The sequence below is a fragment of the Chiloscyllium punctatum genome, chromosome 36, assembly GCF_047496795.1.
Source record: "Chiloscyllium punctatum isolate Juve2018m chromosome 36, sChiPun1.3, whole genome shotgun sequence".
In the NCBI taxonomy this organism is placed as follows: Eukaryota; Metazoa; Chordata; class Chondrichthyes; order Orectolobiformes; family Hemiscylliidae; genus Chiloscyllium; species Chiloscyllium punctatum.
The window spans coordinates 69,756,820-69,784,315 of NC_092774.1; the positions used below are offsets into that span (position 1 = coordinate 69,756,820).

General features: G+C 46.7%; 1 protein-coding gene and 1 non-coding gene across 2 annotated transcripts in view; both read right to left on the reverse strand.

Annotated features, from left to right (window-relative positions):
- The window catches only part of LOC140460123 (uncharacterized), a 98,664-nt gene that overhangs the window by 30,977 nt on the left and 40,191 nt on the right, over positions 1-27,496 (reverse strand). Inside the window, 3 exon segments of the mRNA XM_072554521.1 lie at positions 5,435-5,498; positions 8,847-8,899; positions 8,901-10,322. Of these exon segments, the coding sequence (XP_072410622.1) occupies positions 5,435-5,498; positions 8,847-8,899; positions 8,901-10,322 (1,539 nt within the window).
- trnan-guu (transfer RNA asparagine (anticodon GUU)) lies at positions 883-956 on the reverse strand. Its single transcript has one exon. It is a non-coding gene; the product is annotated as a tRNA-Asn (tRNA).

Below are 27,496 nucleotides of genomic sequence, written 5' to 3' on the forward strand. Positions count from 1 at the left end.
AGGTGAACAACCAAAGATAATCACCGTCACTGATTCCCTTCCACAGTCCCAACTTTGTGAAGCAGTATCTTTCACTGGCAAAGGAAACACCCTTGTCCTCAGGTGCCTGCTTCATTTCGATCACGATTTCAAGCCCCTCACTCTTCTAGTCTCATTTCCAAACACTTTGCTCATAGCCTCAAAAGAAGCTCTGCGGGTATCTGCTTGTTCCACCCGAACAGGCAGTGGGTTGCAGATTCCCACCAGTCCCAATTTGAGTGAAATATTTTTCCCCCTCCACTTATTTGAATCTTAAAGAAGAAGCCGGGGAGCAAGCTCCCTTTCTTTTCGACGACATTTCTCATTTTGTACTCGGAAGGGTTCACACCTGCGTGGGGAAACCGCAATGGATTTCAAGTCCATCGCATTAACCACACGGCCCACGAATACAGAACCACACTGACAGCTTGACTTCCCAGGTCTGTCTGCCTGTGGAGCTGAGAAAGAGTGAATCATCGCAGAGTTTGTTTGAATCCAATCACTTCACAGTGATTCGAAAGGGTTAAATATCTGCATATGGTGTTTGCAGATACTTAGATGTTTCACCCCAAAAGATGAAATGAACTTTCAGTTAGAAATTGCAGGAGGAACTCAGCAGGTCAGGCAACATCTGTGGAAAGAGAATCAGAGGCAACATTTCAAAATTCTGTTTTCTCTGACAGGTACTGTCAAACCTGCCGAGTTTCTCTTTTGGTCTGGTCTTCTCAGCATACGCAGTCCCTTACGTTACACATTAATTCAACTCGGAAACCCCTTTGTGGAGAAGATTTCCGTTTGGGGAACATTTTCCTGACCCCATTAAAAGCGCACAGCTTCGAAGCCAAAGAAGGGCAGCGAACACACCGCCCCTGGGTGGGCTCGAACCACCAACCTTTCGGTTAACAGCCGAACGCGCTGACCAATTGCGCCACAGAGACAGGCGCTGTCGTGGGCTGCACCATCGCTTAGTGATTTTATAATTCAGCCTCCCCGCCGAGAATTACAATTGTCGTCTATCAGTTTTACTTTTCCATAATCAAGCCTGGGAGATGTCTTGTGGAGATACCGGGGACAGTCTGCAGACACATCCATGTCACGAGGAACTAGCTTTCTTACTCCGGGGCCGTCGCCCTTCCAGCCTTTCAGTGTTTTGCCTGTTCCCGAGTTCTCTCATTGGGTCGCAGGGGAGAAGGGGTTTGAATTCCTGATGTGCAGGAACGACAATTCTTTCAATGTCTCAGATCAGTTTATGTGCCGAGAACATCAGAGTCAACCTCTAGGCCTCTTCAACAAGGGGACGGTGTCTGGACTGTCTCTGCTCAATCGGACCGGCCATCTTTCATTCTCCTCTAAATCCGCTTCGCAAAGTGTTTCTAAAGGTTCACAAAGCTGGAGACTGGGATTTCTGTTTTGCTTCATGAACATTTGCACATTTTTTCCATTTCCTAACTGACAATATTTTGCCAAATTCTCTTCCCTTGCCTCATGTCCAGGGATGAGGAATTTCCATTCTGGGGAGACATTCCCAAGGTTGAGAATGTTCGCTTTGGAGCAAAGAAGAATAACTGGAGATTTCCTGGGGCTGTTGGTCATGATGGGAGAAGAAGCGGTGGGAATGGGCAGTTTAATGATCAGAAGAACCAATTGCCACTGACCAGAGTCAGTTACCAGAGGACAGGGATTGAAGTTCTTGAATGAAAAGCAGCACTTGTGCCTAATAAACATAGTGAATACTGCAGAAAGCCAACGGGTCGAGCAACATTTGTGGAAATGGAAACAGAGCTGACGTTGTGAGTCTGATACGTTGTTTGTTCAGAACCCGAGTTTCCTGCATGGCAATCACTTCCCAGACATGAGAAAACGGGTCTTTATTGAGACGGGTTTTGTGAAGTTTGAGCGATAATTCAACCAACAGGAAGTCATTTAAAATCGCCAGTGAAGAAAGCATAGCCAGCAGGTTAGCACCCTGGGCGGGGAGCCCCAAAGGATCTCTACGCCAACACCTTAAGTGTTCGGCCACAACTACACGCCCAAAGTTGTGCTCTAAACTTTCTCATGGAATACTTCTAACAGGAAAGGTGAGTATTGGGCTTGTCCTGTCCGCGCCATAGCCCCAACGTTTCCTGTTCCCCTGGATTTGATCAGGACAGAGGGGGCTGATGGGAGATCGAATTGAACTACACACATTGATGAGAGATAGAGCGGCTGGGAAGGATCCATTCCCATGCGTAGAGAGATTAATAATCAGGGCCGAAAATAAGGAGCCACTTCAAGAAATTTGGGGTTCATTCAGCAAAGCTAATATGTGACTGTTCACAGAAAATTGTGATGAAAGTCTCTCGAGTTATTTTGATGAGAAGTGTTGATGATGCTAATACAATCGATAGGATGAACGTAGATTGGTAAATGTATTTGGTGACAGTTCTGTTCTAGCCCTGTGAGCGAAACCTGGATCTGAAGGAGTAGAAGGGACATTAACAACATCGATCTGAAACTGGACACGTGACAAGGAACAGAGCCATCATTAACAGTTGGCTTTTGAACTGGAGAAGGTTTCTCGTGAAATTAGCTTGAGGCTTGAGGTATGCAAGGTCAAGATAATTTAGGTAAAACACGGAAACGCTATCCTCATTAGCAGACAGTGAAAGGATTACAAGACACAAATTAAACATTTTCGACAAGTGATACAGGGGACTGGGAAGATAAGTATTATAAACTGTGAACAGCAAAGTTCTGGAGCACAACACTTACATTCAAAGACCGAAAACATCCAGGTCCTGATTAATCAGATTGCATTGTGGAGCTTTTTTGCAAAACATCCACTTGCAATGTCCTACAAAAGAGTGACAAAACCCATCCCTGTCAGCCCAGGATAGAAAATCCGAAGGGATGAACGTTTGCTGATTTTATGAAGATTCACAGTGCTTAGAGTGGGTTTTGGTGATTGTTCCTTTTCCACTGCCAGGAGCCGCCGCACTGGTTGAGGCGTTGAGTTGGGGAGAATAAAATGTGCCCGTGAGCAGCATGTGGGGCTATTTCAGCTTCCCCTCATCTGACTGCGCTGTGAGTTCACTCAGATGTTCTCAGGGACATTTACTGACGCGAGACAGTGAAAGGATTCTCATTCCTGCAGATCGGGAATTCAAACCGTACGCCGGCTTCAGGACAATGAGAAAGATTAATTGGGGTGTGTGAAGAAGCTGTGAGCTGCATTTCAAACAGGTAGGTGGAGTCAGATGCATCATCCATTGCGCCCCGGCCCTGTGCGCATCTCACGCCACCATGCTGCAGAGTTCTGACGTTAACACGGACATGCGCAGCAATGGGTTCATTCACAAGGTGAACAACCAAAGATAATCACCGTCACTGATTCCCTTCCACAGGCCCAACTTTGTGAAGCAGTATCTTTCACTGGCAAAGGAAACACCCTTGTCCTCAGGTGCCTGCTTCATTTCGATCACGATTTCAAGCCCCTCACTCTTCTAGTCTCATTTCCAAACACTTTGCTCATAGCCTCAAAAGAAGCTCTGCGGGTATCTGCTTGTTCCACCCGAATAGGCAGTGGGTTGCAGATTCCCACCAGTCCCAATTTGAGTGAAATAGTTTTCCCCTCCACTGATTTGAATCTTAAAGAAGAAGCCGGAGAGCAAACTCCCTTTCTTTTCGACGACATTTCTCATTTTGTACTCGGAAGGGTTCACACCTGCGTGGGGAAACCGCAATGGATTTCATGTACATCGCATTAAGGACTCGGCCCACGAATACAGAACCACACTGACAACTTGACTTCCCAGGTCTGTCTGCCTGTGGAGCTGAGAAAGAGTGAATCATCGCAGAGTTTGTTTGAATCCAATCACTTCACAGTGATTCGAAAGGGTTAAATATCGGCACATGGTGTTTGCAGATATTTAGGTGTTTCACCCCAAAAGATGAAATGAACTTTCAGTTAGAAATTGCAGGAGGAACTCAGCAGGTCAGGCAACATCTGTGGAAAGCGAATCAGAGGCAACATTTCAAAATTCTGTTTTCTCCGTCAGGTACTGTCAAACCTGCCGAGTTTCTCTTCTGGTCTGGTCTTCTCAGCATACGCAGTCCCTTCCGTTAGACATTAATTCAATTCCGAAACCCCTTTGTGGAGAAGGTTTCAGTTTGGGGAACATTTTCCTGACCCCATGAAAAGCGCACAGTTTCGAAGCCAAAGAAGGGCAGCGAACACATCGCCCCTGAGCGGGCTCGAACCACCGACCTTTCAGTTAACAGCCGAATGCGCCGACCAACTGCGCCACAGAGATAGGCGATGACGGGCTCTGCACCATCGCTAAGTGAATTCATAATTCAGCCTCCCCGCCGAGAATTTCAATTGTCGTCCATCAGTTTTATTTTTCCATAATAAAGCCTGGGACATTTATTGTGGAGATAGCGAGTCCTCCAAGCATTCGGGGTTAAAAATCACACAACACCAGGTTTTCGTTCAACAGGTTTAATTGGAAGCACTAGCTTTCGGAGCGACGCTCCTTCATCAGGTGATAGTGGAGGGCTCGATCGTTACACAGAATTTCTAGCAAAAATTTACAGTGTGATGTAACTGAAGTTATACATTGAAAAATTGATTGTCTGTTAAGCCTTTCATCTTTTAGAATACAGTGATAGTTTCACTTCTTTCATTTGTAAATCACAAAACCCTTTTTTTTTAAAGGTACATTCTCGAGTTCGCTGTTACCAATGGTGGTAGCTAGACAATATGTTGAAGGTGTTAGGCCTCTGTGTTCTCTGTCTATGACCTGATGTTTAGATTGTTATCTCACTCTTTAGATTAGAATCAGAGTTTTACATAAATTCATGCAGTTTTTGAGCTCCGAGTTCTACATGAATGGATGCAGCTTTTGAGCAAAGGGCAATGTAACTCTGCAAGTACAAATTCACCCCACCAAGTATATGTGTGCATGTGGGTCTTTGTCTGTGTGTGTGTGTGTGTCTGTCTGTCTGTCTGGGATGGGGGTTGTGAGTGTGAGAAAGTGTGTGTGTGTGTGTGTGTGTGTGAGCGTGAGCGTGAGTGTAATTAAGTAGCAATCATGACTACTATTGACACCACTAACCACTGGCTTAAAGTGGAGAGGATCTCCAAGAAGATTGCACATATCGACACAGACATCAAGTTTCTACAGGAAGACAGGCAAGATCCCGAAAGGATTACGGATCACGAACCCACTTAGGTCGACCTACAACACAGACTACGCAGAGAGACTTTGCCACTGCACCTCTCGTAAACCTCTCCATCATCTCATACACCAACTCTACAGCAGGCGCCACAACCTTGAAATTCAGATGGAGTCCACACTCAGCCTGCACACAGGATACATCAGTACAATTATGTGACATTGCCAAACAGACAAGGTGACAAAACTACATCACGTACATACACGCCAAGAACAAAAAACTGGAGAAGCTTGGCATTCTTACCAGTAATAGCAAAGCCCGCCCTGAAACCACAGTAGACAACATTATCACTGCGGGGAAGTCTATTGTCAACTTATCAGACTATACCCTTCGACCGGAAGAGATTGAAGTCCTGAGGAGGGGTCTCAACTTCTGCCCCACCACCAAAATGGATCCGTTGGTCCTGGCAGCAGACACAGGAGTTCATCAGACGAATGAGACTCCGGGAATTCTTTCAAGGTGCCGGCAGTGATCCCACTGATGAACTGGAACAGTCATCACAGGGATCTGTAGAGGTGCGACCAAAGGAGGTGTCAACATGGACCCCACCGGAGGGCCGCTGCCCTGGGCTTGACATGTATGCTCAAACCGTCAGGAAATATTATAAATGCCAGATTCTTCAGCCGTACCCACAAGGTAGAGCAAAACATCACCCGTTCACAGCGCAATGCCATCCACGCTCTCAAAACCAATCACAAAATTGGCTCCTCCTTTATCTGCTGGTTTGATGACATTGTCATTCAGAATAGATCAGATTACTGCAAGGAAGTGTACCGACAACTGAACAACTAGGAACACTACAGGCAACTACCAGCTGATCCGACCAAAGAACACACCCGAGAATCAAACACACTGATCAGAACTTTGGACCCAGTCCTTCAGAGTTCCCTACGTGTCCTCATCCCACGTACTCCTCGTGTAGGCGACTTCTACTGTCTTCCAAAGGTACACAAAGCCAACACACCGGGACGTCCCATCGTGTCGGGCAATGGGACCCTATGTGAGAATCTCTCTGGCTATGTGGAAGGCATCTTGAAACCTATTGTACAGGGGATCTCCAGCTTCTATCGCGACACTACGGATTTCTTACAGAAACTCGGCACCCACGGACCAGTCGAACATTCCTCATCACAATGGACGTTTCCACACTCTATACCAGCACCCCCCACAAGGATGGCATCGCGGCAACAGCCTGGAAAGCTAGTCCAATTAAACCTGTTGGACTATAACCTGGTGTTGTGAGATTTTTAACTTTGTACACCCCAGCCCAACACCGGCATCTCCAAATCATGGCCACCAAAAGAAAGTCGTGATGTGTAACTTCCGTGCAGTCAGGATCCTGCGCATTTTCTTCCTGACACCGGCAGTGTGCGCTCTGGCGATGCTGTCAGAATTTAAGTGTCCAAATGCCAAGTGAAGTAAAAATAGGGGAGATTCACAACTTTTTTCCCCTGGTGATATTTACCTTTCCAACGTGCCTCATGAGTTTATAATTCGAAATAAGGTCACCCGTCAACCTGTGGTCGTCAATAAGGTGACCAGAACTGTACTCGGTGCTCTAAACGTGGCCTCACCAATATTGCAAAAATCCTGTACAACATCAACATGATGTCCCAATTCTTACACTGAACGGCTTTAACAATGAAAGCAAGTGTGCTAAACGCCTCTTTCACCGTCCTGTCTACCAATGATGCAACTTTCAAAGAATTATGTACCTGATTTGGAGATGCTGGTGTTGGACTGAGGTGTACAAAGTTAAAATTCACGCAACACCGTGATACTCCCAACAGGCTCATTTGCAAGCACAGCTTTTGGAGCACTGCTCCTTCATCAGGTGGTTGTGTCTTATGATCCTGCTCCACAAACACCCAATGAAGAAGCTTGTGCTTCCAACCTGATGATGTGTGAATTTTTACTTTATGTACCTGAACTCCCCCACCCCACGTCTCTATGACGACGTAGGGCCCTACCATTAACTGTACAAGTCCTTTCCGTCCTTGTTTTAGTAAAATGCAACTCCTTGCCTTCATCTGTTAATCTCTCAGACACACCCAATACTCACTCCGTCTCACAGGCTTATACTCCATCAAACACACACTTCATTAGCATGCATGCATAAGCTTGCATGCACACACAAGTCTATGGAGTGAATTTGCATTTGCAGATATATTCAATTTTGCTCAAAAAGCACACAAACTGCAGGCAGTCAATCCATGTAATATTTTAAAAATTCCTATTTTGGTTAATAGAACCAGTCTGATTCAAGATTGGGATATAGACTCGAACCTCACACATTTTTTGCAGTGTCTGAGCTGAGATGTCACCTATTTTTATAAAACCTTAAACCATCTCGAGAAGATGAATTAAAAATAGTTTCGGGGTTTACATATTAACGAACTGAAACCTGCAACCCATGGTAAAAGATGAAAGACTAATCCACAATCTAGATTTGTACAATATATCCTATCAGTTGTATGACACTGAGCTTTTGTTCTAAATTCGGTGTTTTATGATCCTGTTCCACAGCTCCCTAATGAAGGAGCAGCATTCTGAACTAGTGCTTCCAAATAAACCTGTTGGACCTTAATCTGGTGTTGTGTAATTTTTAACTTTATCCACCCTAGTGGACACAGCCCACACCTCCCAGCACTGCCAGGAAACTGTACAATGCCGATGACATGATGTAGTACCTGCAGTCCTGAAAAATTTACAATTTCTAACAATACTGGCTACTCATTCACTGCTGCAACTGAGACACAACATCGGAAACATAATACAGGAGGTTATAAGAAATTAGCATAGCAGGTCAGGCAGCAGCCGAGGAGCAGGAACATCAACGTTGCCCAAAATGTCGATTTTCCTGTTCCTCGGATGCTGCCTGACCTGTTGTGCTTTGCCAGCACCACTCTAATCTCCAGCATCAGCAGTTCTCACTTTGACTTGTAAGAAATGAGCAGTTTTAAAACAAAAACCTGTTGCAGTTCAAAGCTGTCAATGAGAGTCTGAGCTCGGCGGGAAGTTCAGGTAACCTTTATTGCGACCCAACTTTGTTACAGCTTCAGAAGCTCCCAGCAGAAAGGCGTACAAAAAGTAGCAATTTTTTAAAAACAGCTCAAGGTCAAAGTGCACACACCCCCTCCAACCCCTCACTTTCTTCATTATTGGTCACCACCAGTTGTCCCTCTGTAATTGGATCCTTGGAACAGCCTTAACCCGGAGGAAGTATTGCCTCACTCAGCAATTTCAACCTGTCTCCTAGTAAGTTGGACGGGCAGTGTAGAGTCAACCAGACTGCTGTGGGTCTGGAGTTACATGTAGGCAAGACTGGGTAAAGGATGCAGCTGGGACGACTGAGTGAATCCTCTCCCACAATGACAGTTTCCTTCCCTAAAAAGGAACTGAGTGAATCAGATGGGAGTTTTCTTCCACCCCCAGCCCACCGTCAATGGTTTAATCATTAGATTCTAACCTCCAGATTTCGGACCAAATTCCAAATCCACCATCTGTCGTGGTGGGAATCGAACCCGGGAGCCCTGGAATTGGGTTGATAGTTCAGTCGATAATGATGGCCGTTAGTCCTTCAATCCCCCTGCAATGGCACGTGAACTCACAGGTGGGAGGAACGAATGAAGGCCTTCCTGCACTCAGTGCAGCTGAAGGGCCTCTTCCCCCCTGTGGACCCGCCGATGGGTCAGCAGGTCGAAGGAATTGCTGAAGGCCTTCCCGCACTCAGGGCAGCTGAAGGGCCTCTTCCCTGTGTGGATCCGCTGGTGGGTTAGCAAGTTGGAGGCCTGGGTGAAGGCCTTCCCGCACTGGGGGCAGCTGAAGGGCCTGTCCCCCGTGTGGATCCGCTGGTGGGCCAGCAGAACAGAGGAATGGCTGAAGGCCTTCCCGCACTTTGGACAGCTGAAGGGCCTCTCCCCCGTGTGGACCCGCCGATGGGTCAGCAGGTTGGAAGCCTTGGTAAAGGCCTTCCCACACTCAGGGCAGCTGAAGGGCCTCTCCCCTGTGTGGACCCGCTGGTGGGTCAGAAGGGCGGAGGCCTGGGTAAAGGCCTTTCCACACTCGGGGCAACTGAAGGGCATCACCCCCGTGTGGATCCGCCGGTGGGTCAGGAGGTTGGAGGCCTTGGTAAAGGCTTTCCCGCACTCAGGGCAACTGAAGGGCCTCTCCCCTGTGTGGACCTGCTGGTGGGTCAGCAGGTTGGAGGAATTGATGAAGGCCTTCCCACACTCGGGACAGAAGAACGGCCTCTCCCCCGTGTGGATCCGCCGGTGGGTTAGCAAGTTGGAGGCCTGGGTGAAGGCCTTCCCACACTCAGGGCAGCTGAAGGGCCTCTCTCCTGTGTGGACCCGCTGGTGGATCAGCAGAGCAGAGGAATAGCTGAAGGCCTTCTCGCACTTTGGGCAACTGAAGGGCCTCTCCCTTGTGTGGATCCGCCGGTGGGTCAATAGGTTGGAGGCCTGGGTAAAGGCCTTCCCGCACTCAGGGCAGCTGAAGGGCCTCTCCCCTGTGTGGACCCGCTGGTGGGTCAGCAGGGTGGAGGCCTGGGTAAAGGCCTTTCCACACTTGGGGCAACTGAAGGGCGTCACCCCTGTGTGGATCCGCCGGTGGGTCAGCAGGTTGGAGGTTTTTGTAAAGGCCTTCCCGCACTCAGGACAGCTGAAGGGCCTCTCTCCTGTGTGGACCCGCTGGTGAGTCAGCAGGTTGGAGGAATTGATGAAGGCCTTCCCACACACAGGACAGGAGAACGGCCTCTCTCCCGTGTGGATCCGCCGGTGGGTCAGCAGGTCGGAGGAACTGATAAAGGCCTTCCCACACTCTGGGCAGGAGAACGGCCTCTCCCCGGTGTGACTGCGCCGATGAATCTCCAGGGCAGACGGGACACAGAAACCTTTCCCACAGTCGTCACACTTCCACCGTTTCTCCATGGGACAGGATTCTTCAGGTTTCTCCATGGCCAAAGCTTCAGCCGCACACAAACGTGTGTCCAGCCCCTCCCCGGCGTGAATTCCTCTTTCTGGGCTGTACACCTGTTTCAGGCTCCACTCTCCGTGTACTGCAATGGTAGGGTCTCTCAGCCAGTCCTACTGATGCTGAAAACGTACTCAAACAGGAACCACAAAGCTTTGCTCCTTCTCACAGAATCATAGTTGAAAACAGTTGTGATCCCGATGGATTGAGTGACTATCAGACATTGACGTCAAAGTGAGGACTGCAGATGCTGAAGAGTCAGAGTCAAAAAGTGCAGCGCTGATAAAGCACAGCAGATCAGGCAGCATCAGAGGAGCAGGACAGTCAACGTTTCGGGGAGAAGCCCTTCATCTGTTAATTTTGAAACTTCCGTCTTCAGATCTTCAAATATTCTGTAAAAAGAGATTACAAAAGTCATCACTGTCAGTCCAGCGTGGGAATTCTGAACAAGCAATTCTCCTTTTTGTGGAACATTCCTTTCTTTTCTTACTCCACAAAATTGAAAGCACCATCCCACTCTCTCTTCCCCTCTGCTCGCACTCCACTCTATCTAATTCTCCTGAAGTTGCTGATTCAGGATCTCACAGGGGCAGAAAAGCAAAAACATTAAGACTGACATCTCTCTGAATTTTGGATAACTCCATCTGAAAGTTAATATCTTTCACAACATTGGAATACTGCTGAGAGTGCACAGGTCTGATTTTGGGAAGCAAAAGGTTTGTGACAATCCCTTCTCTTCAGAGAATCGCCACAGTGTGGAAGCAGACCACTCGGCCCAAATATTCCACACTGTCCCTCTGAAGGGTAACCCAGCCACACCCATTCCCTTACCCCTATTGCTCAACATTTACCCCCTGATTAATGTGCCTAACCTGCACGTCCCTGGGCACTATGTAATTTAGCATGGTCAATCCATCCTAACCTGGGCAAAGTTAAAAATCACACAACACCAGGTTATAGTTCAACAGGTTTATTTGGAAGCACTCGCTTTCAGAATGCTGATCCTTCGTCAGGTGACTGTGGACGAAAAAGATCATAAGGGTGGTACAGCGGTTAGCACTGCTGCCTCACAGCGCCAGAGACCTGGGTTCAATTCCAGCCTCAGGCAACTGTCTGTGTGGAGCTTGCATTCTCCCCGTGTCTGTGTGGGCACCCTCTGGGTGCTCTGGTTTCCTCCCACAGTCCAAAGATCTGCAGGTCAGGTGAATTGGCTATGCTAAGTGGCCTGTAGTGTTCAGTGAAGGGGTAAACGTAGGGGAATGGGTCTGGGTGGGTTGGTCTACGGAGGGTCGGTATGGACTTGTTAGGCCGAAGGGCCTGTTTCCACACCAAGGAATCTAATCTAAGTCACAGAATTAAAAGGAAAAAATTCTAGTGTCCTGCCACTGAAATGCTGTATTGAACAAACCTGGATTATTAAGTTTTTCATCTTTTGCAGTTATTATTACTATGTAAATCCCAGAAATTCTTGTAGGTCACTTTCTCAAGATAACTTGATTTTATGGCAAACTGTGACATCTCAGTTCAGACAATGCATTAAAGGTGTGAGGTCAGAGTCTGTCTGTGTCCCAATCTTGAGTCAGACTGGTTCTATTTCCAAAGCAGAATTTACAAACTATTACATGGATTGACTGCCTGCAGATTGTGCATTTTTTCAGCAAAATAGAATGTATCTGCATTTATCATTCTCCAAGTTCAAATTCACCCCTATGGACTTATAAATGTGTATGTGCATGAGAGAGAAAAAAAGTCCATTTCTGTGCTGTATATTTCTGTGCCTGTTTGATAACAGTCATGTTGGACTGGGGTGTACAAAGTTAAAAATCACACAACACCAGGTTATAGTCCAACAGGTTTAATTGGAAGCACACTAGCTTTCGGAGTGACGCTCCTTCATCAGGTGATAGTGGAGGGCTCAATCCTAACACACAGAATTTATAGCAAAAATTTACAGTGTGATGTAACTGAAATTATACATTGAAAAATTGATTGTCTGTTAAGGCTTTTATCTGTTAGATTACAGTGATAGTTTCACTTCCTTCATGTGTAAATCACAAAACCTTTTTTTTAAAAAAGTTGCATTCTCGGGTTAGCATTCTCAGGACATGCAGCAGAGGAAAGTGGCCGAGCGGAGGCTGATAGCTAAGTTCGGTATCCATACGGAGGGCCTCAACCGGGACCTTGGGTTCATGTCACATTACAGGTGACCACCAGTACACTATACACACACACACACACACACATATACACACATACGCGCACACAGACACCCACACACACCCTTACAGACACACACACTCCCACATTCACCGCCTCACAGACTTAAGACATTCCGCACTCACAACACACACATACACTTTCTCACACGCACAACCCCCAACCCAGACCGACAAAGACCCACATGCGCACATATAACGGCGATTTTACTGCTCCTCGGATGCTGCCTGAACTGCTGTGCTCTTCCAGCACCACTAATCTAGAATCTGTCATAGTGACATGTTACACTCACTTTCCATCTGTTTTTACTGGGGCTTGTGCTTTTTACCCCCTCACTGTTTTTTTAATTCCTGTGCTGTTTACCCATACTTTTTTTAATCCTTGTGCTGTTTACCCTTGCTGTTACTTGTGCAATTGCTTAGGGTAGTGTGTAAATACTAGTGAAGGAGATTATGCACTAACATGTATATGTTACCCAGTCACTGAAGGGGCAGGACCTGTTGAGAATGGTTAGTAAAGCATGTGATGTACCAAGCCTTGTTAACAAGGATAGAGTTTGATATTTGTCAAAGTATACTTTTTGTTATTTAGAGTCATAGAGTTGTACAGCTCAGAAACAGATCCTTTGGTCCAACCCGTTCATGCCGACCAGGTATCCTAACTCAGTGTCGAGAGTGTAGTGCTGGAAAAGCACAGCAGGTCAGGCAGCATCCGAGCAGCAGGAGAATCAACATTTCGGGCATAAGCCTTTCATCACGAGGGTTGGTGGCAGGGAGGAGTGGAAGGGAGGGGGAAGGACTGGGAAGGGAGTTGGGGATGGGAAAGGAGGTTATTGGAATTGGAGAACTCAATGTTGAGTCCTCTGGGCTGTGGACTGCTCAGGAGGAAGGTGAGGTGTTGTTCCTCCAATTTGCGGCTTGGTTTGTTGTGGCAATGGAGGAGGCCAAAGATGGTCATGTCAGAAAGAGAGTGGGAATGGGAATGAAAACGGGTGGTGACTGGGAAGTCTGTACAGCCTCTGCAGACCTGGCTGCAATGCCTGGTGGACCATTCCCCAAGTTTACGCTTGGTCTTCCCAATGTAGAGAAGACCACAGTTGGCAAACACATGGCAAATGCAGAACCACAATGTGAAGTCATAGCTTTTGTTTAAATGGAGATGTATTCGGATGTGGAGGAAGTGAGAACTGCAGATGCTAGAGATCAGAGTCAAACAGTGCGGTGCAGGAAAAGCACAGCAGGTCAAGCAGCATCCAAGGAGGAGACTCGACGTTTCGGGCACAGGCCCTTCAGCAGGAATGACGTGTGCGTGTACAAAGTGGCCTCAGCGTCCTCCTACACCAGTCAATGCCAGTCATCTGACAGATGCAGCAAGCAATCAGCAAGAGGAATTGAGTTCAGAATTGGGGATATCTCCCTGCAGTTCGGGGGTCCTTGAATATATTCAAGGCTGAGTTCATCTGATTTTGGAACAACACAGAAGTGAATGTTTATGGGGGAAGGCAAGAAAATGTTTTTAAGACCAGTACAGGACAGTTACAGAGTCAGACAGCAAAGAAACAGACCCCTCAGTCCAACCAGTCCATGGGGATTGTGTTCTCAAACCAAACTAGTCCCACCTGCCTGTGTTTGGCTCATATCCCTCCAAACCTTTCCTACTCACGTACTTAATCAAATGTCTTTTAAAACATTGTAACTGTACCTGCATCCACCACTTCCTCTGGACATTCATCCCTCACATGAACCACTCTATGAAAAAACATGGTGCCCCAAAGACTTTTTAAAATCTTTCTCCACTCATGTTCAAAATTTGCTTTCTAATCTTGAAACCACCACCCGAAGGAAATGACACCTGCCATTCAGCTCATCTATTCCCCCCGCCCCCTAAAGATTTTATTAACCTCGATAAGGTCACCTTCTCAACCGTCTGTGCTTCAGTGAAAAAGTCCCAGTCTATCCACCTCGATGTAGGTAGATCCATATCCAGTTATGATGTGTTCAATACTGGTGCAGGGTCAAAAGACCAAATGGCCGACTCCTGCTCACATTCTCTCTCTGTGTCTTGGACAGCAAGAGACCATAGGACATAGGAGCAGACATGAGGCCATTCAGCCCATCAGGTCTGCTCATACCATTCAATCGTAGCTGATACGTTTCTCAACCCTATTCTCCCACTTTCAGAAAAGTGAAAATCGAGGGTGTGTGGGGGATGGAGATATTTAGCTTCTAGGGAATAAGAAAGGAAAGAGAGTTCACTATAACTTAGAATTGATTGGATTGGCCGAGCAGTGGCAGATGCAATTTAATTTAGAGAAATGTCAGGTTTGAATTTTGGTCAAGCAATCCAGGCAGGACTGACACACTTCAGGGGAGTGTTGCAGAATAAAGAGACCTTGGAGTGCAGGTTCATAGTTCCTTGAAAGTGGAGTCACAGGTAGATAGGATAGTGAGGGCGGCATTTGGTATGCTTTCCTTTATTGGTCAAAGCATTGAGTATAGGCGTTGGGACGTCATGTTGTGGCTGTACATTATTTTGGCCTATTTTGGAATACTGCGTTCAGTTCTGGTCTCCCGGATATAGGAAAGAACTTGTGAAACTTTGAAAGAGGTTGGAAAGATTTACAAGACTGTTACCGGGGTTGGAGAGGCTGAGTAAGCCAGGGAAATTTTCCCTGAAGCATCGGAGGCCGAGGGGTAAACTTGTCGACGTTTATAAGGGGCATGGATAGGGTGAATCCCAAGGTCTTCTCCCCATGGTGGGGGAGTCCAAACTCGATGGCATAAGCTAGAGGTGAGAGGGGAAAGATTTAAAAGGGACCTAAGGGACAACGTTTTCATGCAGAGGGTGGCGCACGTATAGAATGAGCTGCCAGGGGAAGTGGTGGAGGCTGGTACAATGACAACATTTAGAAAGCATCTGAGTGCACACATAAATTGGAAGGGTTGAGAAGGACATGGGCCACAAGCTGGCAAATGGGAATCGATTGATTTCGGATATCTGTTGGCACGGACGAGTTGGGTCGAACTGTCTGTTTCCATGGTGGAGGACTCTAATCACCTTTGGTGAAAGCAGAAGTATAGTGTGAAGACTGGATTTTCAGAGTAACTTTCATAGATGCTTTGCCCTTACTGGGACCGGAAGAAGTTACAATGAAATCTTTCATTTCTGAAACAGCAAGCAACTAAATTAGTAAATCCGGGATTTTGGTGGAAAGTGGGAATTCGTTGCGCTATGGGGATGAAGCCAAACCCTATCCAGTTATTTCTGCTGGTGGCCAAAAGATTTGGAAGATGGGATTTAGAACACAGATGAGGAGGAACTACTTTTCCCAGAGAATAGTGAATCTATGGAATTCTCTGCCCAAGGAAGCAGAAGAGACAGCTTCATTAAAAATATTCAAGACACAGTTGGATGGGTTTTTGCATGGTGGGGAATAAAGGGTGGTTGGGATAATGCAGGGAGGAGAAGCCGAGATGATGTAAAGATCAGCCACCATCTAAACGATGGTGTAACAGGCTGGACGGGCCAAATGGCCTACTCCTGCTTCTCTTCTATGAAACTATAACCCTGCATTTCCCATTGGCTAGCCCACCTAACCTGCACATCCCTGGACACTCTGGGCAATTTAGCCTGGCCAATCCAAATCAAGGCTGGTGAGTGATGTGGAAAATGATCAGAGAACTAAAGAAAGGGACAACGAGAGAAAATATATCAGCAATCAAAACTGGATTCTAAGGATCACAAAACCTGAAACTAAAAACTGTGTGTCTGAATGTGTGCTGCATTGTAACAAAAGTGAATGAATTGACTGCACACATTGAAGAGAATAATTATGATCACAGACTCCTTACAGAGACCCGCCTTCAGGATGGCAGAAATTAGATTCTGAATATAGAGGTTTTAGTCAGAAGCTAGGTAGAGGTAGAGGGTTGACACTGCTAATCAAAGCACTGATCACAGGGTAGTCTGGTGCCAGCTCGGATTTCAGGTCCTGATTTCTCTGTCCCTTGTTGGTCTCCCTGTTCCCACAGAGCAAGATGTGTGTCTGTTCCCAGCTCTGCTGGATTTCTGCTGAAGCTCTGACCTCCTGCTACACCTTCCGGAACAATAAAACATTCAGTCCATTGAGACCCAAACCACAATTGACCAGCCTGTCAACCATCCAGACGTGGAGTGTAGTCATAGCAGGGTTAACAAGCAAATAAAATGAAACAAAATTAGAAATAAATAGGTGCTTATGTTTAATGTTTGTTCATTGGGAAGTGTATTGGAAAATTAACATTTATTGTGAAATCTATAAAAGCATAGGGGAACAAAGAAGTAAGGGCCTGACTTTGCAGAGGGCAAGCATTGCAGACAGACAGAAAAATGTAAAATTAAACCGACCTAACAGTAGACTTTCAGGGCCAGTAAACTACTATATCAACAGAAAGTAATGAGAAAAATAATTCCATATATGAAAAGGAACTCTAATGTTCCAGGCTCCTGGCCTTGAGGTGTTGATAAGGAAAAGAGAATTATATTATAAAGGGAATATGGGAAAGCTCTCAGGCACCCCTTACATGAGGCGTCTTGCCAATGGATCGGGTCCCTTTGCAGAGGTTAAAAATAAACTTTTTCTTTGCTGTTGCTATTAGTCGAGTCGATTTAATTTGCATGATAGTAAACTTGGGGGCTCGCCCAGGACCCCGCAACTGGGGAAGATTCTGAAGATTCCCAGGAGGTGTAGGCGCCAGCGCCTTGAAGGACTTTCACTTCATCTCAAGCGCTAAATTGGCCCCTTTCGCGAGAGAGTTGGGAATCTGTGGATCATCCTGGCGCCGGGATCCGAATCAAATAGGTTCCAGGTAAGAGTCGTTGCTTAAAAAATCCTACATAGAGACTCGTTCTAAGAGAATAAATAAATCAGGAGTAGGGTCCAGTGAACTCTCGCGCGGTACTAGAGTAAAACTCAAGGGAAAGTATTGCTGACTCTAGAGCGTTTAAGAAAGAGCAGGTTTAAGGGTGGTTTTTAGCCCTGGAACCACCACTGGCTGAGTTGGACTTGCCCGGATGCGCCCAATGAGAGGGACCCTCTGGAGATAAAAGTCATATTAGCAAAAAAAAATAGAGACAGACAGAGAGAGAGAGACAGACAGACAGACAGACACACACACACAGAAAGAGAGAGAGACAGAAAGAGAGACGGACATTCCAGTATGAATGGACATGACCAACATTGCAAAGTGTAAACAACAAGAAGGTGAGACAGTGTCCCAATACCTTCCGCGCCTCACTCTAATCCATGATGCCTGTCGTGGACTGACACCATCCGAGGACATAACAACGGCAGAAATCACACCGTATGAGGCACACCTGAGGAACAGCTTCATCAATGGAATGAAGGACAAAATAGCAAAAAAGGTAAAAGACACATTTATTACCTGGGACATGGGAAAGCTCAATTTGATAGAACAACACGCGATACATGCTGAAAAATTGCTGGCTCAAGAGAAGGATAAGCTCAGCTTGCTATGATGCAAACGGTCGCCCAGCCGTTGGAGGGAGATGCTGTGGGAAAAGGGAGAGGCAGAGGTGGAGGTCGCGGAAGAGGAAGAGGGGCTGGCTGAGGTAGATCTGGCAGGTACTTTGTTTGTGGAACAATGGACCACCGGGTGAGGCAGTGCCCACATAGACAGCCTCAGTCAACCCTGGAGGCTGGACAGCAGGGTGACTGACGGGGGAAGGCTATGGTGGAGGTGGGCAGCCCACAAGGAACAGGTAAGCCTCTTTCCTTTATGCTTGGCAATGAAGACTCGCTTATGCTAATCTCTTCTACTAACCTTCCAGGCACTGAAACATGTCCCACCTCCATAGTGAGTGCTGAGATTGCGGAGCGTGGACCATACATTCAGTATAACATTGATGCGTATACGATGATGCCTACCTCTATGTCACACGTGGAACGTACACCAGTTACCTTTTTGGTAGGTTCAGGGGCAACATATTCAGTCCTTAAAATCAGGCCAGTTCAGAGAGTCAACGCAAATAAAGATGAGTGGAAGGTTCCTGAACTCAATGGGTGCAGCAGGAGTTGTGATAAGAGAGGGGTTTACTACACCCCAGTTGTGCAAAACCAGTAATGGGGAAACATTCCAATTCTCAGTTTTGTTATTGGAATTCTGTCCTTTAAATCTGATGGCTCAGGATCTCAGTGAGACTGGGGTTGGATTTGCTCAGTATCCCGTCAGGCTAGCAGGTAATACGAAAGAATGATTTACCAGTGCAGGCTGTAAAATACAACTCACGACCCCTGATGTATGTCTATGAATGGTGATTAAGCCAGACAGCGATAAGATCAGTGAGCGATTCACTCGCCATGGAAGCAAGTAACCAAGTTCATCCTATTAACACCGATTTTCTCACTGGGGATATGCTGCACTGCACAGCACACATACACCGCGATAGCCCTGACCAATCATATGGGAAGGATTGGTTCAGGAGACGGGTTAAACCAGATCAATTGTCATTGTGCGAATTTTATTGGAATGACTACAGATGTGCAGTCAGTGTGAACTTATCGAAGGTCTCTGGGACGGCAATTAGAGCCTAGCTTTTTGACGTGGAAGGCTCTTTTTCTCACGTGTCATTGGCGAAGGCGTCTGGCAATGGGTGGCAGGATTTGGGACCATGGGTACTAAAGGCACAAAAAACAAAAGATTGTGTCTTGAGGGACGATGTGGGTATCTGGTTCAGTGAAGATATGCGGACATAGAGGAAGAAACTAAATTGGCTAACTCAGGCAGATAGGGCAGTCCAGGTAACCCCGGCTAGCCCTGGAGAGCCTAGGAAGGTAGCTTTATACTATACTGGCATTTTCTTAAAGTAGAAATCTCGGACCCAAGATTGAGAAAGGTCCCTACGGAGTTGTGGGCAAAAGGCAAACATGACGTAGGGCTCATATCAGGCTGTGAACCCACACAAATAACCCTGAAGTCTGAGTATTGTCCTTACAGAGCATAACACCCATTAAAACCCAAGGCTATAAAAGGAATTACTTCAGTCTTTGAATCCCTCCTAAAGGCTGGAATGATAATCCCCTGAGAAAACTCACTAGCGAGAACCCCCATTTTTCCAGTCAAAAAAGCAAATATTCCGGGAGAACCAGAGGAATGGAGGTTTGTTCAAGACCTGCAGGCAGTCAATAACGTTGTTGTTCTGCGCGCCCCAAATGTTCCCAACCCCTATACTATATAAGCTCAAATTTCACCAGACAGTAAATGGTTCTCTATTGTGGGTTTAGCAAATGCCTTCTTTAGTCTACCGGTACACCCAGATAGACAATTCTGGTTCATTTTTTCATTCAAAGGAAAATCATATACCTTCACGCGACTTGGTCAAGATTACTGTGAGTCCCCCCACCATATATAATGAGGGTCTCTGCAGGAGTCTGGAGACTCTTGTTTTAACCCCAGAGTCAGCGCTTCTGCAGTATGTAGATGGTTGCTTAATAGCAGCACCAACAGAGGAACAATGTGAGAAAGATATCCTTGCATTGCTCTGCCATCCAGCAAGGGAAGGGCACAAAGCTAGTCTCGCAAAGCTACAATTTGTGCAACAACTGATGAAGTTCTTAGGTCACTTAATATCTGAACAAGGGAAGACCATTGTTCAAGCAATCCAGCAAATTCCAAAGCCTCACACGAAGAAACAATTGCTGTCCTTTTTGGGCATGTACTCCTACTGTAGAATGTTTATCTACATTACGCAACCCTTGAGGCATCCCTAAGTGACATAGCCCATGGCAAAGGGTCGCTAAGCCAGAGTCTGTAGCAGTGGACCCCAGAGGCCAAGAGGGCCTTTGCTGAATTGAAAAAGGCCCTCCAAAGTACACAGACACGGGGGATTCAGAATCCAAACAAGCCTTTTGTACAAACGGTCGATGATAAGCATGGCTGCATGACATCGGTGCTGTTGCAGGATCATGGGGCAAAATTGAGGCCGGTAGCTTATTTTTCGGCAATACTAAACCCCATTGTGGCAGGATTGCCTAAATGCCTGCGAGCCATGGCTGCAGCTAAAAAGGGTGTTGTAGCGTCCAGGGACATAGTCGGCGATAGGGAATTAACCTTACGGGCCCCACATGCTGCATCTTTACTGCTACCCACAAGGTAGTCAAAGCGGGATCATTCCCTTCTCATCTGTCAGCGCAAGCAGCAGAGCTGATAGTCAAATTACATGCCTCAGTCAAGGCAAAGGGAAGGACAGTGAATATTTACACAGACAGCAGATATGCATTTGGGGTTGTACATGATTTTGGAACCCTATGGAAACACAGGGGCTTCTTGACCTCCTCTGGAAAGCCCATCACACACCCTGGCCTGATGTCTGACCTCCTGGAAGCGGTCCTATTGCCCAAATCACTCGCTGTGTTTAAGTGTGAAGCCCACACGAAAAATAACAATTCCATTTCTCAAGGCAAAGCAAACAGCAGCAAAGACAGCAGCCCAGCAGCTGCCAAGTGATCAGTTTGACGTGCGTATGACAAAACTTTGTACCCCAACAGCAGACATATGGGAGTTACAGTCACAGGCCACGCTGGAGGAGAAGCGTGAGTGGACAAGGGCAGGGTGCAGCATGAAGGAAGGGGTGTGGTGTGGCACCAATGATAAACACTGTCTATCGTGATCATGATTCCCATTCTATGCCAAACTGACACACGGTAAGGACCATGTGTCAAAAAAGGTCGGGGGGGGGGGGGATGTACAACAGTATTGCGGCACACTGGTACATTAAGGGATTTACTCACTACTCCTAGAAATATTGTGAATGATGTGTTATCTGCGCCATTATTAGTGTGGGGAGGGGAATACAGATGAGTCAGGCAGCACACCCCCAACCCCAAAAACCCTTTGAACATTTACGGATGGATTTTATTGGACTAATACCCAGCTAAGGGAAAAGGTTTTGCTTGGTAATAGTTGGTATGTTTTCCAAGTGGGTGGAAGCATTCCCCACGTCTAAACAGGATGCCAGTACCGTAGCCAAGGCTTTGCTAACTGAAATAATTCCAAGATGGGGCATCCCTGAAAGGCTTAGGAGTGACAATGGGACACCATTTGTCAATAATGCTTTACAGCAGACCAGTGATTATTCGGGAATAAACATGAGACAACACTGTGCCTACCACACAGCAAGCGATGGGACAGTGAAACGACAGAATGCTACCCTAAAAAATAAATTGACAAAATGTTGTGAGGAACTAGGAGTGACATGGACAAAGACACTTCCAATTGTGCTAGTGTATATGAGAACTAGGAGGAGAGGAAGAGCTAATCTTAGCCCGTTTGAGATTTCGTTTGGTAGACCACCCAACACAGGAGTTGGCCCAAGACCTAAAGCAAGACAAATAACAGACCACTGTGGGGATGAGATGTTGTGTTACTGTATAAAACTCTAGACTTGTGTCTCAAATACAGAATCAAGTGAAAGCAGCACTACCCCAACCAGCAGAAGGGAAACTGTACGATCTAGAACCTGGAGACTGGATAGTGATGAAAGAATTCAGGAGGAAAAGCTGGAAATCAAAGTGGTGGCTGGGGCCATTTCAAGTGCTCCTTACAACACAGACAGCTGTTAAGATCACTGAAAGAACCACATGGATACACGCCAGCCATTGCAAATGTGTAGCTGGACCGGAGGAGACATCGGACGACACCAGAACCAAATAAGTGCAAGCAGTGAAACTCCGATAACCAGATTAGACTTATATACATGGGGATTGTAAGGTTGCTAGATGCCTCAGAAATTTGGGGCTGTCCCAGCTCACACTGTCAGTAAGCGCCCTGGCAGGACTATTCCCAAGGGCAGGGGCATCTGAGATACAGCCGCAGATGGTAATCATAACCAAGGGTGCTAAGGGGAACTTTAAATGTGACCCATAGCTGTTTAGTAACCAGGATGACTATAAATGGGATGATAAATATTTATGCAAGGATCCTTGTGTCCCAGTGACTGGCACTTAATAGTGGCCACCACGGCTACAGAGGCACCTGACACAGGAAATAGGTATTCTATTATCAAGGAAGGAGGTCCCAAGACACAGGTAATAATAACCAAGACTCAGAAGAATGATGAGGGTGTCTGGTGGTGTGGAATAGATAGACCCTTCTCCGACATTTATAGAAGGGTGAATATAGTGGTACAGTTCCCCACACCCCCAACCCAGCAGAAGGTCCTACAGAAGATAGTAGCACCAGTGCACGACAACCAAACAAACCAAATCATGGACATAACCCGAAGCAGGGCAAAGGGCATTCATGTCACGCCAGAACCTAGAGGGAGTCAGCCGGGGCTCAGGTGCCAGTCTAACTCGGTAGTGGAATTGGCCCTCCATGAGATAAATGGTGTAAATGCCACGCCAGTAGGTTGGGAGGTGCGAAGGGCCATCGCTAGATGTGAAGGGAACAGAGCTTGTGCCTTGGCCCAAATACAACACCGGAGATTAGAGGTTGGCTACCCTTGTTGGATATGTTTGCACACAGCCCAATGGTGGACTGCCGAACCAATCACAGAGCCCGGCAAGAAATGCTAGCTGCCTGCTTCTGCGGGCAGCGACTGCCCTGACCCTGATAGGGGGAGCAATTAGGGCAAAACTCGCACCACCACCCGAACACAAGGCTAACTGCAGTCCAAAGGCAGACACACTCCCGACCACAGCCTTCTATATAGTGGAAGGCAGGGGAGAAATGTGTATTTGCAGAAATCAGGGTAGACTCCATTTGGGGATCTCCCAATGTATTACGACATTGTACTTGAACAACGATTCTTGCTCAGCAACCTATGCAAATGGTACGTCAACATTACTTGTTCCTTTAATCAGTTATCAGACCATGATGGCGGGTATAATATGGGCCTGTGGAGAGAGAGGGTACCACCACCTCCCTCCGGGATGGAAAGGGTGCTGCTACCCCATGGTACTGTCCACTGGCACAACAGTGTTCATCCCAAAAGCTAGTAATGGGCAAACCCGAAGGGACGTGCCACTGCATTGGAAGGAGAACACACTCGCAGTCCCCTGGACTACACCAGGAGCGAACATTGGGTGGTCTATTCTCTTGGGAGCTGGGACAACATTGGCAATAAACAAGATTAATGGCGTGGCATATAGTATATTACTGTTAGCAAGTGAGACGGAGGAAGGTCTAGCACTCACCATTAATTAACTAACGGCAGTAAGGGAAGCAGCGATACAAAATCGATTAGTACTAATCATACTGATGGCAGAGAGAGGGGGCGTCTGCAAATTGTCATGTACCTCCTGCTGTTTTAATATTCCCGATGAGTCCCAGAATATCACTAGTGTGATAAATCATATGAAGGCGGCAGTAAGACCGCCTCCCCCAGCATATGACTCTTAGTTCCAACAGCTTACCACCCTTTGGGAAGCTTGGGGGTATTAGATTCTACACGCTCTACTAGTTGTAGGGATGGTCATACTGATAGTGCTTTGTATAAGGACCCTGCTTGTGTACCTGCCTATGGCGTTTGCTTAGGAGTGCAGCAGGATACCAAGAGGTAAAACGACCAGAGGTTCCACCGCAGGAAGACCTGATTGCGTGGATCCCACCATACAGTAATGTTGAAGTGTGTGACGTGTGAAAATGGGCTATGTACAGGGCACACCAGAGCAAGTGGCGATAACACCAGAAAACTGTGTTCCAGGTAGATGATGTTGGAGGAAAGGCCTGGTGCTCTCTAAGCAGATGATATATAGCTATCTGGCTCGGTATATTTTCATGTCATTGTTGTCATGAAATGGAAAATTAACATTTATTGTGAAATCTATAAAGACATAGGGGAACAAAGAAGTAAGGGTCTGACTGGAACAAAGGGGATTACAAACAAACAAAAATGTGAAGGCAAACCGACCTAACAGCAGACTCACACGGCCAGTTAAACTACCATATCAGCAGCCAAGAAAGGAGAAAATCAACTCCATATTTGGAAAGGAACTTGAATGACCCAGGCCTCTGGCCATGCAGGAGCTGATAAGGAAAAGCGAATTATAATATAAAGGGAGGATGTGAGAGCTCTCAGGCGCCCCTTACGTGAAGCATCTTGCCAATGTATTGGGTCCTTTTGCAAAGGTCTGAAATAAACATTTGAATCGAGTCGATTAGGGAGGGTGGTAAAAAAGGAGGGGGGGGTGGCATTGCTAATTAGAAATGGTATAACGGCTGCAGAAAGGAAGTTTGAGGGGGATCTGCCTCTGGAGGTATTGTGGGCTGAAGTCAGAAATAGGAAAGGTGCAGTCACCTTGTTGGGTGTTTATTATAGGCCCCCCAATAGCAGCAGAGATGTGGAGAAACAGATTGGGAAACAGATTTTGGAAAGGTGCAGAAGCCACAGGGTCGTAGTCATGGGCGACTTCAACTTCCCAAATATTGATTGGAAGCTCTTTAGATCAAGTAGATTGGATGGGGCGGTGTTTGTGCAGTGTGTCCAGGAAGCTTTTCTAACGCAGTATGTAGAGTGTCCAACCAGAGGGGAGGCCATATTGGATTTGGTACTCGGTAACGAACCGGGACAAGTGGTGGGCTTGTTAGTGGGTTAACATTTTGGTGATGGCGACCACAATTCTGTGACTTTCACCTTGGTTATGGAGAGAGATAGGTGCGCACAACAAGGAAGTTTTTACAATTGGGGGAAGGGAAATTACGATGCTGTAAGACAGGATTTGAGGAGCATACGTTGGGAGCATAGGCTGTCAGGGAAGGATGTGGTGGAAATGTGGGACTTTTTCAAGGAGCAGATACGACGTGTCCTTGATATGTATGTACCGATCAGGCAGGAAAGAAATGGTCGTGTGAGGGAGCCTTGGTTGACGAGGGAGGTTGAATGTCTAGTAAAGAGGAAGAAGGAGGCTTACATAAGGTTGAGAAAACAAGGTTCAGACAGAGCAGTGGAGGGATACAGGATAGCCAGAAGGGACCTGAAGAAAGGGATTAGGAGAGCTAAGAGAGGGCATGAAAAATCCCTGGCGGATAGGATCAAGGATAACCCCAAGGCATTCTATGCGTATGTGAGAAACCTGAGAATGACGAGAACGACGGTAGGTCCGATCAAGGACAGTGGTGGGAGACTGTGTATTGAGTCGGAAGAGATAGGAGAGGTCTTGAACAAGTACTTCTCTTCAGTATTTACGAACGAGAGGGACCGTATTGTTGAAGAGGAGAGTGTGAAACGGACTGATAAGCTAGAAGAGATACCTGTTAGGAAGGAAGATGTGTTGGACATTTTGAACAACTTGAGGATAGACAAGTCCCCCGGGCCTGACGGGATATATCCTAGGATTATGTGGGAAGCAAGAGAGGAAATTGCAGTACCGTTGGCAATGATCTTCTCGTCTTCACTGGCAACTGGGGTGGTACCAGGGGACTGGAGAGTAGCGAATGTTGTGCCCCTGTTCAAAAAAGGGAATAGGGATAACCCCGGGAATTACAGGCCAGTTAGTCTTACTTCTGTGGTAGGCAAAGTAATGGAAAGGGTACTGAGGGATAGGATTTACGAGTATCTGGAAAGACACTGCTTGATTAGGGACAGCCAGCACGGATTTGTGAAGGGTAGGTCTTGCCTTACAAGTCTTATTGAATTCTTCGAGGAGGTGACCAAGCATGTGGATGAGGGTAGAGCAGTGGATGTAGTGTACATGGATTTTAGTAAGGCATTTGATAAGGTTCCCCATGGTAGGCTTATGCGGAAAGTCAGGAGGCATGGGATAGAGGGAAATTTGGCCAATTGGATAGAAAACTGGCTAACCGGTCGAAGTCAGAGAGTGGTGGTAGATGGTAAATATTCAGCATGGAGTCCAGTTACAAGTGGAGTTCCGCAGGGATCAGTTCTGGGTCGTCTGCTGTTTGTAATTTTTATTAATGACTTAGATGAGGGAGTCGAAGGGTGGGTCAGTAAATTTGCAGATGATACAAAGATAGGTGGAGTTGTGGACAGTGAGGAGGGCTGTTGTCGGCTGCAGAGGGACTTAGATATGATGCAGAGCTGGGCTGAGGAGTGGCAGATGGAGTTCAACCCTGCCAAGTGTGAGGTTGTCCATTTTGGAAGAACAAATAAGAATGCGGAATACAGGGTTAATGGTAGGGTTCTTGGTCAGGTGGAGGAACAGAGGGATCTTGGGGTCTATGTACATAGATCTTTGAAGGTTGCCACTCAGGTGGATAGAATTTGTAAGAAGGCCTATGGAGTATTATCGTTCATTAGCAGAGGGATTGAATTCAAGAGTCGTGAGGTGATGTTGCAGCTGTACAGGACTTTGGTTAAGCCACATTTGGAGTACTGTGTGCAGTTCTGGTCGCCTCACTTTAGGAAAGATGTGGAAGCTTTGGAGAGGGTGCAGAGAAGATTTACCAGGATGTTGCCTGGAATGGAGAGTAGGTCGTACGAGGATAGGTTGAGAGTTCTCGGCCTTTTCTCGTTGGAACGGCGAACGATGAGGGGTGACTTGATAGAGGTTTATAAGATGATCAGAGGAATAGATAGAGTAGACAGTCAGAAACTTTTTCCCCGGGTACAACAGAGTGTTACAAGGGGACATAAATTTAAGGTGAAGGGTGGAAGGTATAGGGGAGATGTCAGGGGTGGGTTCTTTACCCAGAGAGTGGTGGGGGCATGGAATGCGCTGCCCGAGGGAGTGGTAGAGTCAGATTCATTGGCGACCTTTAAGCGGCATTTGGATAGGTACATGGATGGGTGCTTAATCTAGGATAGAAGTTCGGCACAACATCGTGGGCCGAAGGGCCTGTTCTGTGCTGTATTGTTCTATGTTCTATGTTCTATGTTCTAATTTCCATGACAGTTGTTACTATGTCATCATGCTCAGTGTTTGACTATAAACAATGTATATAAGCTCTATACAAACTCTGAAAAAGTCGGCAGATTATTTTGGCAGTCTAGGAGTACTCATCCTTCTGGGCTGATCAGTCTACCAACCCGGCCATACTAAAGAATAAACAATTGCTTGTGTGATCAACAAAGAGTCATTTCCAGGTGCATTTATCGACCAATCCCAGAAACC